General features: G+C 50.2%; 1 protein-coding gene across 6 annotated transcripts in view; it reads right to left on the bottom strand.

Annotated features, from left to right (window-relative positions):
* LOXHD1 (lipoxygenase homology PLAT domains 1) overlaps positions 1-13,486 on the bottom strand; it is a 190,696-nt gene that overhangs the window by 64,129 nt on the left and 113,081 nt on the right. For all 6 annotated transcript variants that reach the window (XM_060310522.1, XM_060310521.1, XM_060310523.1 and 3 more), the window contains 5 exons: positions 12,708-12,824; positions 11,805-11,967; positions 7,991-8,145; positions 3,868-4,077; positions 3,609-3,744 (listed from right to left, as the gene is read on the bottom strand). In XM_060310522.1, coding sequence (XP_060166505.1) covers positions 3,609-3,744; positions 3,868-4,077; positions 7,991-8,145; positions 11,805-11,967; positions 12,708-12,824 — 781 coding nt within the window. The remainder of the gene's footprint in view (positions 1-3,608; positions 3,745-3,867; positions 4,078-7,990; positions 8,146-11,804; positions 11,968-12,707; positions 12,825-13,486) is intronic.

A 13,486-nucleotide genomic window follows, 5' to 3' on the forward strand; every position in this document is an offset into this window, starting at 1 on the left:
CTAGTTCCAGATAGACTTCATGGTGTCCCAAGTTTCCCCAAACCCCAAACTAAGCACTGACTGCTCGGTTTTCTTGGGCTACTTTGTTATTGCGAAAATTGGATTCCAAATTCCTCTCTTAAGGCCAAACCTCTGTATGTTTCACTAAACAATAACAACCCTGACCTAATATTATGGGAAGAACCAGTTACATAGCTTTTAAGGCCTTAAAGGAGAGTTTGATGAACCCACCTGCCCTTGGGCATCCCAAATGGAAATCAGATTTCCTTTTCCCTTTTGGTATATGAAAAGGAAGAGGCTATCCCTGGGGTATTTACCCCAAAACACAGGGAACGCCATTGGCCCATAGGGCATTGTAGCCAGCAACTGGAGCCTGTGCCACTGGGATACCACCTTTGCCTTAGAGCCATTACAGCCACTGCCCTTTTGGTTAAGGGCTACTGAGAAAATCATTGTGGGATCTTCTTTAACCATTTTTGTACCTCATGAAGTAGAAGCCCTCCTGAATTCTCATCATACTCAACATTTCTAAGTCAGCCACCTCACTTCCTATGAAGTCCTTTTGTTAACTGGTCCTCACATAACTCTTTTAAAAAAAAATTATTTATTTATGGCTGCGTTGGGTCTTCGTTGCTGCATGCGGACTTTCTCTAGTTGCAGCGAGCAGGGGCTACGCTTCGTTGTTGTGCACGGGCTTCTCATTGTGGTGGCTTCTCTTGTTGCGGAGCACGGGCTCTAGGCATGCGGGCTTCAGTAGTTGTGGCACGTGGGCTCAGTAGTTGTGGCTCGTGGGCTCTAGAGCGCAGGCTCTGTAGTTGTGGCACATGGGCTTAGCTGCTCCGCGGCATGTGGGATCTTCCCGGACCAGGGCTCAAACCCATGTCTCCTGCATTGGCAGGCGGATTCTTAGCCACTGTGCCACCAGGGAAGTCCCCACGTAACTCTTTTACGTTGTAATAACCTTACCCTGGCTACCCTTCTCCTCTCCCTCTGTGATGAAGTCCCTCACCACTGCTTAATGCTGATGGGTCACCTCCTGACTCCTCCTGATGACTTTCAGGAAATTCTTCTGGGTAATGTTGACTTCTCATGGTTCATTGATAGTTCTTATTCAGAAGGTGACAATGATAAATATTGTGCTGGGTATGCTATTGCAACTCCTTTTGATGTTGTTACCTATGGCTACTTCAGCCCTGTGGTTCATATGGTTACTCAAAAGTGAGCTCCATAGGTTACAATCTTACACGAGCTCGTAATTTAGCCAAGGACAAAACTGTCAATATTCATACTGATAGTAGATATGCTTTTGGAATAGTTTGTGATTTTGGAATGTTGTGGGGAGAGCATGGCTTCTTTACTTCCAGTGGAAATAAAATTTAAAATGATCCCTATGTTCAGGAATGATTGGATGCAATGTTTTAGCTATTGATAAGATTCTAAGGCATTCTAAACTTGACTCTTTGGAAGCTGAGGGAAATCACCTTGCTGACATTTCTGCAAGGAATGCTGACCTTAATGGAACTGAAAGCAGTCAAACCTCTGTCATGGTCCAAAGGGATATTTCCCCAAATGATAACATAGCAAAACTGGCTAGAGAAGCCCAACAATTGGCCTCAGAAAAAAGAAAAGCAAGATTGAAAATTCAACAGTTGTTGGTTTGATAAAAAGAGAAAGCTCTGATTTGGACCAAATAACAACCCAGTCCTACTAGAGATCTAAAATTCCCACTAATCACCATTGTACATGCATTAAACCATTGGTCTACTGGCAAAAAGATAGCACCCATGAATCAATATCAGTGAGGAAACATTAACAAAGCCACAAAAAGCGCCTACCTCACTATTCCACTTATCTGAAATACAATTCAGGGAAGCCTGTTTGTACTGCCCCTGGGCATTTTAAACTTCCTAATGGACCATTTGAGGTCTGGTAAATGGATTTCATACAACTTCCTCCATCTCATGGAGATAAATATCTTTCAGTCATGGTCTGTATGTTTCACACTGGACCAAAGCCTTCCTTTGCAGACAGGCTACTGCCTCTTCTGTGGCTAAAGTCCTTTTGGAAAAGATTCTCCCTACCTGAGGAACTCCTCTCGAACTTCACAGCGATTGAGGAATGCATTTTGCTCGTCAGGTACTTTGACAAGTCTGCACTGTGTGGCTGGTTTTACTTCACTGTGCTTATCACCCTCAATGGTCTGGTTTAGTCAAGTGCACTAACGGCATTATTAAGACTCAACGGCAACATTTGTAGAAACCCTCCAAATACCTTGTCCCAAAGTTTGCCATTGATCCTTCTAAATCTTAGATCCACTCCTTTTGGAACTCACAAACACTCGCCCTTTGAGACAGTCACAGGACACCCAAAGCTCTTGGCTTCTGCTTTTTCTGATCCACAGCCAACAAAAGGAGAGAGACTCTCATACTGCTTTTGTTAAAAATAATCGTGTTTTTTGTAGAGCAATCTTTTCACAGCGTGCTCTCTGGGGACAAAGACCTTAAGCATCACACCTTACAGCCTGGGTAGTTTGTCTATTGGAAAAGATATCTCCAGAAAGACTATCTTCACTCTTTCTGGAGAGGCCCCTATCAAGTACTGCTAACCAACACCTGTGCTGCCAAACTCCAGGGAACAGACTCTTGGATTCACGTGACAAAGAAGGCTTCCAAATCCTGATTGGACTTGCACATCATCTAGTGACATGAAAGTAAATATCTCCTGGAATTGAAGCATACGATATTTGATGAGACAACTTCCCCAAGATATCCAGATCAGGTCTGTCAGAAGTTTCTTTCCAAACCTTTGATGATGACATAACGCTTCAGATAATCTCCAGAGCCTATTATCTTTGTAACATAGACTTTGGATTAAAAAAATGCTCGAGAGGTCTCTCTCCTACCCCTCCTTGTTACTCAAATGTGATCTCATTAGGATTCCAGTCTGTGCACTTTCTCTCCAACATGGGACACTACACCCAGGAAAGGCCCTTCCTGACATTAAGGGACAAAAAAACTGCTGAAACCAGAAGACCTGACTCTTGATCAGCGATACTTTCATAGAAAGGTCTTGATCAACAGGAGAAAATATAAAAAATTAATAAATAGAAACCTCAATTACATAGAGTCAGGAGACCAGAAGGGGGAGCGCTCATGCCTTGTGACAGCAGGCAGAGCCCAACAGGAAGGAGAAAGACTCCTCTCCTGGCAACAACTCAGCCAGTGAACAGCCACGGACTCTTCGTTTACTACAGCCTTCCCAACTTCATTTTCTCCTCTATAAAAGAGTTCTCCTCCCGTTGCTCTATGGGGAATTGCGTGTAGCTTGCCCTGGTTGCAGACTCCAAGCTGCAATTCTCTGCTGATCCTGAATAAACCCATTTTCACTGGAGAAATGACTGGCAATCTATTTGTTTTAGGTCAACATCTCTCGGTTCACAGGGCTATCCTGGGGATGGAAATAGACAACATGTGAGGAAACTGTGTGTAAATTACAAAGTGTTAAATGTAGGTCAAATGATGGTGGGGTCAACACATGGCCTGTCCAAGAACAGTTGAAACACATCCATGTGCCTGCTCCTCCTCTGATGAGTTCTCTGCTTGACTTACCTGGGCCTTCCTGAACGTAGTCAGCCATGGCCCCTGTCACTGTGGCGATGTCGACATCGGCCATCTTGGAGCTCAGGGCGATCTCCCAGAAGTCAGCGGGGCTGCTGCAGTTGCTGCTCCGGTCCCCAGTGTACTCCTGTCCGGAGGAGCACAACCCAGGCCCGTTACACCTCTGGCACCCTGTGCTCCACTGAGCCACCCCAGGTATGAGGATAACAGGCCATGGCTGAACCAAGCCCCCCGGCTGCCTTTCACGCACCTTCTCATAAAAGAGCCTCTCGAGCCGCCCGTCCTCCTTCTTCAGGGACAGCCAGCGCCCGCACAGGAACAGGAACTCGTCCTCGTTGGTGTCGTTCCAGATCTCCACCTTCTCCACGTACCAGTCTGCACACAATTTGGTGTTGTCGTGGCGGAGCTTGATCTTGTAGATGACACCCAGGTCAGCAGCCTCGATGATGAAGGTGTCGGCCTGGGGAGTCCAGATGTGTGGACTTGGGTGGCGGGGCGCTCCCCACCTCCACCCACTCCAACCCCATCCATCCAGTACCTTCCATCCCCCTCAACTGTTGGGCTGAACAGACCCTTTCTAGCCAGGAGCCTTCCAGGCCCAAATCCCTAACGCAGAGTTTGGTATTCCAAGGCCTCGCTTCCACAATGGCCCCGTTTTGCAGTCCGGCTCCTCTTGGGATAAGCCCTGTGGGTGTTTGGAATATGGACCCTGACGAGCTGTGTGAGTGGGGTGCTCAGCCTGGTACCTGGACATCCTTAGTTATGCTGAGTATTGGCTTGAGGTCAGGTGGGAGGCTGGACGGTAAGAGCTATGGAAGAGGTGAAATCTTTCTGAATAATGAGAGGAGGCTTGAAATTCCCAGGGGAAGCTGGCAGCTGGAGGAGCCAGGTCAGGCTGCAGGAGTGCAGGCAGAGAGGGGAGAGGCTGTGGCGGAGGCCAGGCTGGGGAGAGCACAGGGCCTATCACCTGGACTGTGGGTTCATGAGGGATTTTGTCAGGGGTGTGACATTGGCCCTTCTCTGTGTCCCTGATTATATCTTTAGTGATGTGACATTGCACTCTTGGGTGCTTGCATTCCTTTAGGATTGCTCAGTGACATGTGGAGTTCTAGAAGTGGGGTCAAAACACAGCTGGCAGGAGCCTGGGGAGGGGGAAGAGGGAGAGGTGACCCTGAATGACACCCACTTCCCTTCTGAAAGATATGCTAAGTCACTGTGCTGAGTGCTGGGAACCCAGGGATGATAGGACATGCTGGGCTCCTCTTCAGGACAGCCCAGGTGGTGGGAACAGCCACCTGCGCGAGGACTAGGGGCAGGGCTGGCAAGACTTGCCAGGTGGAGGCATTACGCTGAAGTTGGGGGGCTGGGCCTTCTAGGCAGCCAGGGCAGGTCAGGCTGCGGGCTGAGGAAAGTGCAGGTGGATGGTGTGATGCTGATGGCGGGTGTGGGCCTGTGCAGGCCTTGGGGCACTGGCAAGTGGCTGAGTCCATTAGAGCAAAAATGGGTACACCTTACGACACAGCAATTCCACTTTGCATCTGTCCTGGGGGGACACCTTCATACGTGCACAAGGATGCTTATTGCAGGATATCTTTTTACAGTGGAAAATTGGGACCCACCTTGGTGTCCACAGTGCTTAGGGAATGGTAAATAACCATGGCAATGTCGTGTGTGGAATGTTATGTGTGCAGTGGTTACAAAGAACAAGACGACAATATCTGTGTTTGACTCTCCGGACACATAGATTTCGAAGATACTCCATTGCATGCAAAAAGCACGCATATAGGATGATGCCTTTTATGTAAAAAGTTAAAACCACAGAGCAGCACTCTGTATTTCCTATGTGCGTATGTGCACAGATGCAGAGAAAAGGCTTGGGAAAAAGTGGAGACAGAAGAAAGTATGGAGCATTCTGGAAACTGGGGCCCAGGGGGACATTCTATGCAGGCTGGCTGGGCAGGCAGTGAAGGTTTGTGAATCCCATGAAAGGCTCAGACCAGATCTGGGATCGGTGGGGAGCTTGACAGGTTGAAGTGAGGGAGTGAGTCGGCCACCTTTGGAAGGGTTAATTGGGGACAGCTGGAGGATGGATCAGATTTCAGGGGCCTGGAGCAGGGAGACGAGACTGGCTCACTAAACAAGGTGCAATAAGGAAGGGCTGAGTAGTGACAAAGTTGACCGGGCTGATCTGAGAGTTATTTAGAAGAGATCCTCTCCACGACTCTCCAAGATTGATTGGATATGGGTGGGAAGGGAGTGCTGATAGGGAGAGGGGTGTCCAGGTGACTCCTAGATTCTGGAGCAAATAAGTAGAGAAGTGGAAGCTTTTAGATGCTCAGCAGTGAACTTAAAGTCCTAACTCATCAGTGACTGAGCCAGAAGTAGCTGCAGCTCCCCCAGTGGGACATCAACACAGGAGGGAAGGAAGAGAAAGGGATGAGGCAGAGACTTTTCTTGTAATGTCATAATTGCTAAGAGAGAAAAAAATCTGAATCTAAATACAGAGGAGAATGGATTGCATCACCTTCATTTATACCTTCATTCATTTATTCACTCAAAAAATATTTATGCGCCTACTCTGCTAGGCCCTGTGGATTTAGCCACGAACGAGCGACCTTTCATCCACATGGCTCACACTGCTGTCTGATGGTGCATTTTCCAGGCACTGTGATGAGCTACAGGAAAGGTGGGCTCTCCCAAGCCTCAACAACAGCCAGCACTAACAAGGAGCTAACTTCATGCCAGGCATGGTTCTAGGCACGTCACATGTTTTAATTCAGTGAACTTATTTTATGGTGGAGGAAACTGAGGCACAGAGATGCTAGGGAACTTGCCCAGGATCACACAGCTAGTCAGTGTCAGAGACAGGAGCTGAACGCACGTGATCTGGCCCCAGCCGCAGGTCTGGGCACGCCTGCGCCGCATGGCATGGCCACGTGCCAGAGCAGCATATGTGAGTCAGCCTGATCATAACGTCCCTACTTCAGAGTCAGGCACACCACATGAGTCACTTGACCTCTTTGTTATTCTGTTTTTCCAAAATGAATAGACCTCCTATTAGCTGCCTTGTCTAAGTGTGGCAAACAACTATATTGTGTGTGTGTGTTATAAATTTTTTCTCCCTGATACAAAGTGCTCTTCTATCTCTTGTTCAGTTTTTCAGTTCAGGGGTCTAAGTAGCTATTCCCATTCCAGAAGCAGTAAACCAAAGCTAAAGGTAATGGGTTCATATTTGGATGATAGAGCAAAGGCAGCCCTGGGGCCTGACTCCTCCCAGACCTGGAGGTCAGGCTGGGGCTCCTTCCAGGGGGTCTGGCTCCTGGGGTTACCCGCCAGCTGCAGACCTGCTTAGTGACACCTGCTTGGCCCAGAGCTACTTTCCTCCTCACCAAGTTGCGAATGTCTCAGCACTAAAGGTCATGCCTGGCTGGGGGTCGGGCTTAAGGAGACCCCTGATAAACACCCGCTGGTTGATGCGGGAATCTCCCCAGGCACTCCACAGGGAGGGCCGCAGACTCAGTTAGAGCCAATCACCTTGCTCTCATCCCCACAGCTGTAGCCTGGTCTGGGGGGGTTCAGTGAATGGAGGGGGAAGGCGGCAGGGGCACCTTCCAGAGAGGGGAGCTCTGGCGGGGAGAGGGAGGCCAAGCTGGTGGGAAGGCAAGTTTGGTCGGATATCTTCTTTTTTGTAAAACCACTGTTAGGTCAGAGCTGGCAGGGTCTTGGACACCATCCAGTGGGGTGGTTTTCAAGGCTTTTCCGTAGCCACAGAGCCCCTTGCTTAATAGAGGGCTTTCTTGGCCCTCCAATAGATAGGCTGGGTCAGAGTGGACCTGTGCGGGAGGAGTGGCTGCCCGTCTGCTGCCCCTACACTTCTGTGGCTCCCGTGCTGCCCAGCCTCGGTGCTGCCCAGGACTCTGCACAACAGTTTAGCTGATTCACATCAGCCTCCTTATTTCACAGATGAGGAAACTGAGGCCAGAGGTGCTCAGCCATGTAAGGAGTGGATGGCAGAACGAGGCCTCCAGACCCCTAGTTCAAGCTGCTGTCCGGGCAACACCGCCACTCTGCAGGTGCTCACCACTCCATGCTCGTGAACCACTGCAGTGAGCTGGATTCTTTGAAGACAACCCAGTCCTCAAAGCCCCACCCCTACTCCACTTGCTCAAGCCCCACCCCTACTCCACATGCAGGACCCTGCGTAGGCTGAGAGAAGGGGAGCAGACTCTGTGGGGGGCAAATGCCCACATAAGGGTGCATGACATCCCGCAAAGTTCCAAGACAAAAAGAGCTGGCCCCTTTCATCCCCACCCCCCATAATGATAACGCGACAGGGAGGAGAGGGGCGGGGTAACTCGGCGGGCTCCGCCTACCGTTCCTCTCTCGAATTTGTTGGTGCGGTTCTCTGACTTGCCGAGGTACCGCTCTCCCGTGTCCCCGAGGTCTCCATAGATGGTGATGTAGACCTTGGCGTCCGTCCCTGCCCCGGGAACGTTTCCTGTGAAGATCTGCACCGAGTACAGCACAACTGGGTGGGCAGCCGGACAGACAAAGGGAAGAAAGGGATGGCATTGTTTAGGTTTGGGGGAACTGGATTTGTAGGTGGTATTCAGCTGTGGCCCGGGACTCCAGGAGAACTGAGTGTCCTCCTTTTGTCTGTTCCCTTACACACATTCTGCTACAGGTCGGAGTGGCTTCACCAGTGGGAAGTTTACCTCTAAGAGACCCAAGGGATGGAGACTTTTCCAGCCCCCTCAAACCATCCACCCCTCCAGCTGCTTATAGCTTCCGGGGGAAAGACTCAGAAAACTGCCTGACACACATGCACACCGTGGTCACTAAATCTATCTACCGTGACACACTGACAGTAAGGTGCCTTCCCATGTGAGGGTGACCGGTATCAGTGCCAGATCCTTCTAAACGGTTTATGGAAAAAATCAAATATTTTTGAAAGACTAGCTTCCCCTCAGTGTCTTTCGTATTTTCATTTACTCTTCAACCAGCCTGCCCCCAGCACTCCAGGGAAACCCCCCTCACCAAAGCCACAGTCACTGCCACCCACTCCTTTATCTCCTATGGCCTTTGGAAAGGGCTCAATAAATACTGGTGTGACAGTTATTAAAAGTTATTCAGGAAAATGAAACTAAACACTGTCTTGTTTTTGTTTTGCTGCTCTACACTCATCAGGGAAGAACAAAGGAGCCCCTTTCCCAATCCGCAGCCCAGGAGGGAAAGGCCAGGCTTTGTTTTTAGGAAGCCTGAGCATTCTTTATCTCCTCTCCATATTCCTTTATCCTAGGGGCTTCAGAGTTCCAGGCCAGGGAAGAGGGGACTTAGCTGGACTATCCCCAAGGGGAAGGATGAAAGTTGTGGCTTTGAGGTGAAGGCGGAAATGGTCCAACTGGGAAGAAGGTCAGTTTCCCCAGCCTGGGAGCAGGTGAGGGTTAGAGAGTCCCTATGGGTGGTAGGAAACCCTCACCTGCACAAAGGGACCCAATAAGGAGACAGCTGCCTGGCTTATCTGGGGACTTGAAGCAAGGAGGCCTCCAGGCTGAAGAGAGGGTCTTTTGGGCTTCCCTGGTGGCACAGTGGTTAAGAATCCGCCTGTCAATGCAGGGGACACGGGTTTGAGCCCTGGTCCGGGAAGATCCCACATGCCATGGAGCAACTAAGCCTGTGCACCACAACTACTGAGCCTGCGCTCTAGAGCCTGCGAGCCACAACTACTGAAGCCCGCGTGCCTAGAGCCCGTGCACCGCAACAAAGACAAGCCACCACAATGAGAAGCCTGCGCACCACAATGAGAAGCCCGCACACCGCAATGAAGAGGAGCCCCCGCTCACCGCAACTAGAGAAAGTCTGCACGCAGCAACAAAGACCCAAAGCAACCAAAAATAAATAAATAAATAAATTTATTTTAAAAAAAAAAAGAGAGAGAGGGTCTTTTGACAAAGCCAGGGTCCATGGAGAAGCATTGCTGCCATCCAGAGAGATGAAACCTGCATGTCGGCGGGGAGCAAGCAGCAGCAGTGTCACCGAGCGGCAGGAGACCACAGGTGTAGGTTGTTCCCACCTGGACTAAGGGCCAGGCCCCTGATGTGAGCCTCGGATTTTTATAAGACCCTAGAAAAGGGGATGCCCCCTCCCTGCAGTGACTGAGATGGACTTTCTTACCAACCCTTGCAAGTGGGCTCAAAACCACATGTAATTAAATGTAGAAGAGTAAGGTGATGTGAGCTGCTCTTACCGGTTGGTGTGGAACACGCTCACGCCCAGAACACGGTTCCTATTATTACCCTCATTTTCCCTTGGATTCCAGAGCATTATTCTTTCCTGCTCTCCTTCTGCCTCTCTGGCTGCTCCCTGAGCATCTTTATAGGTTCCTGATCGTCTGCCTACCCTCGGATGCCCACGTCTCCCAGGACAGTCCACTTCCCGCAGCTCTTACCCGGCCTGCTCCGGGTGTTGACTTCTGTGAGTTCCCCGCAGCTGCATCTCCAGCCCAGTTCCCTCCTGTGCTCTGGACCCACACCCCCATGTCCACCTTGACTAGACCACAGAGCACAAACTCACATCCAATCCTGAACTCTGCCCCCTCCCTACGTCCCCTTTCCCACCCTCCCTTCTCTGCCGCCCCACCCAGCACTGTGCTGGCTAAGCCTCCTTGGCGCACTGGGAGAACTGCTCTCAGAGGCCTGTCCCCTCAAGGACAGGAACCAGCACCCCCACCTTGCTCGGCTCAGCTCAAAATCTGGCCAGCATTTCACGTGTGCATTAAACAAATCCTCTCGTGTCGAAAAGAATCAACATCTCCCACGCCTGTCTGGCTAATACTGACATGAGGTAACATTAGGAATCTTGCCACGGTTTAGACACGACAGTCGACTGTCCCCACCCCCCTCATTTTCTCTCCCCATCCATTTGCTGGCTGTGCACTCAGCCCTGCTTCACACCTGGGCGGGACCTCTTCTAGGAGCCCTCATCCCAGAGTGGGGTGCTGTGTCCCCAGGGCTGCGATTAAATGGCCTTCCTGCCCCTTTCTCCCCACCCCCGACCCCCCGTCACTCTCTCCAGTCCTTTGGGAATTAGGAAAACCGATTCAGCGTCCGGGTGCTGAGCAATGTGGTCAGGCAGTCAAATCCTACTATTCCTGGATCTTCCTCCCTCCCTATCCCACCAAGGCCACACAGCTCTCCGTGGAAAGATGTTTCCCTAGAAACACCACCCAGCACAGAGTGGGTTTGTGGCATGTTATTAATACAGAACAGCAAAGTGTGCCACCGGGCCAGCTTTCCTGGGCATCCTCTGGGATCCAAGTAGAAAAGGGGATTATCCGCCAGATTCAATAGCAAAGCAAATTTGGAGAAAGGGATATGGGTAGGGAAAGGCACGTTATTGAGGCAACACTTGTTTTTCTCTCTGAAGCAAATGGCAACTCAGACTAAAGGAAATGTGAGAGCTACAGCAGAGGCTCAGCTGAGGCTGAGGGCTGAGCCTGGAGCAATACCACCCGGCAAGAGAAGGGAGAACGGCACTCAGGGGCCGGCCAGAGAGGTAAGAAGAGAACCAGAACATGGTAGTTCAAAAGCAAAGGAATGAGAGCAAGAAGTGTGTGGTCAGGCTGGGGCAAATCAGGCAGAAAAAAACCTCATCAATGAGAACAAGCAAACTGGCGCATACAGAAAAGAAACCCATGACCTTGGACACTAGAGCTGCACCTAGCCCCTGAGAACAAACACGCCACAGCTCCAGTTCTGTACAAAGCCAGGATGCTATTTGATTCATACTCGGTTGGGACAGCTGGATCCAGCAAGAGCAGAGAGGACCAAGCCCTGCAGATTAGTAGCCAAATTAACTAAGCAAGGGAGAGAACAAGGACCAGTATAGTCCAGGCACAGGAGGGCACACATTTGGATGTATGATCACACCGTCAGACCAGGAAAGGATTTGCGCACAAACCTCGGAGTGAGATAGCTGAGTACCTTTGAAGAATAGCCCTGCCATTTTATTAGCTGAGTGAACTTCGGCAGGTTATGTAACCTCTGTGAGCCTCAGTTGCCCTGTCTATGGAGTGAAGGTAATTATAGACTCTACCTCCTGGGTGCAAAGGCTCCGCCCAGCACAGGGCAGGTGCCCTACAAGGGAGGGCTCTGCTGACAGTGATGAGGGCGATCACACCACACTTACTGTCCAGAGGCTCTTCCACTTCCTTGTAGACTTGCCTTAAAGACCCATCTTTCATGTATTTCTCAGTGAAGATATCATAAGGGACCAGTTCTCGAATGGTCTTCTTGTCGTCCTCTGAGGTGGCAAGCCATCGATCACAAGGGAAGGTCAAGGTCTCTGTGCCCTGGGGTGAGGAGGAAGGAGGAAACTGAGCCCTTAATGTGGAAACTGCCAACTTCAGTCATTCATCACCATGTCAACACTCATGGGGACCAACCAAGGACAGGGGTGATGGAGCCCTACTGATAATACAAAAGCCACAGAGGAGCCCCCACCCACCCACCCGGCCTGCCCCAAATCCGGCAGATCCAGTCTTACTTAAAGCACTTTCCATACCATGTCAGGGGTAGGCTCTTGAAGGTGGAGTTCCCTGAGTCACTTAAAAATAGATATCTGAACCCCATCCCAGAGACTCAGACTCAGCAGGCAAGGGGAAGAAGCTCTGTTTTTTTTAAACTGCTCCCAGCTCCCAGCTCATACCACAGCCATGACTGACAGCTGCTTCCTAGGTTTAGAATTTCATGGTTTTGGAATGTTTTCCAAGTTGGTTAGGTGGGTTTCTTTCTCTGAGTCGACCTTGAGTTGCAGGAAGGGCACACTTGGTCACTCACTGGTAGTATGGCTTTGGGGGTGGGGAGCAGAGACATGGTTGCCCAGACCCTCCTTCTTGACCCATAAGCCAGGTTCTAAAAGATTCTGCCTTGGACCTGAGTTAGTTCCTGCACTCGGAGTGAACTGGCTGAATTTTCCTTAGATGATTTTATCTCAACTTAAAAAGGCTACCGTTTCTTACAAAGAATCTGTCTTTAATCCCTTCTGAAAAGGAACAAAAGAAACAGCAGGACAGATCAGTCAGAAACTCACATCTTTATCTGGGAGGAGCCTGCGGATGTCCACGTGGGAGCAGTGCCAACCAGGATTTATGCCCGTATTATCATGGCCAATCCGAATTTTTTCAATGATTTCTCCCACATCTTCTAACTTTGGAAAGGAGAAAATGTACCAGATGTTGGCTGAAAGGTCCTGGAAAGTACAACTTCAGCAAAACCCTGCCTCCCCAGGGCATCCACCCTTGAGTCCCTTTGAACTTCCTGGGGTCACTTTCTCCCAGTATGTCCCTCCTGTCCAGTCAAGCCAGCCCCCGCCCTCCCCTACATATGCCGTGCTCATCCCTCCCTTCCTCCCTGCAAGCTTAACATCAGCCTAGACTTCAGAACTCAGTTCACTCAAGCTCTGGGAGGCTGCCCCCCCCCTTTTCATGGTGGAGCCCAGCTCCTTGTCTTCTAGCAGTGGCTTAAGAACTGACTGGGGGGTATCAGAAGATGAGTTCTAGTTCTGCCCATGCCCTCTCTTACCACCCTTACCTTCTCCTTGGCCCCCAAGAGCCCCCTTCATCTCCAGCCACTCCTCTTCTATATCCCTCAAATTCCAGTCCCTCAAACTCTACATTCTCTTGTCACAGGGCCTTTGCACATGCTCCCCCTGCCCCTTCCCTTTTCTCTTCTTTACCTAAACCAGTGTTTGTTCAACCTCATCATTCAGGTCTCAGCTCAAGGATCACTTCTTCAGGGAACCCCCTTGACCACCTTAAGAAAGTCAAATCTCTTCATGTTAGGGTCTGACAGCACCCTATAACCACCCCC

Source organism: Globicephala melas, chromosome 13 (genome assembly GCF_963455315.2).
Source record: "Globicephala melas chromosome 13, mGloMel1.2, whole genome shotgun sequence".
Lineage (NCBI taxonomy): Eukaryota > Metazoa > Chordata > Mammalia > Artiodactyla > Delphinidae > Globicephala > Globicephala melas.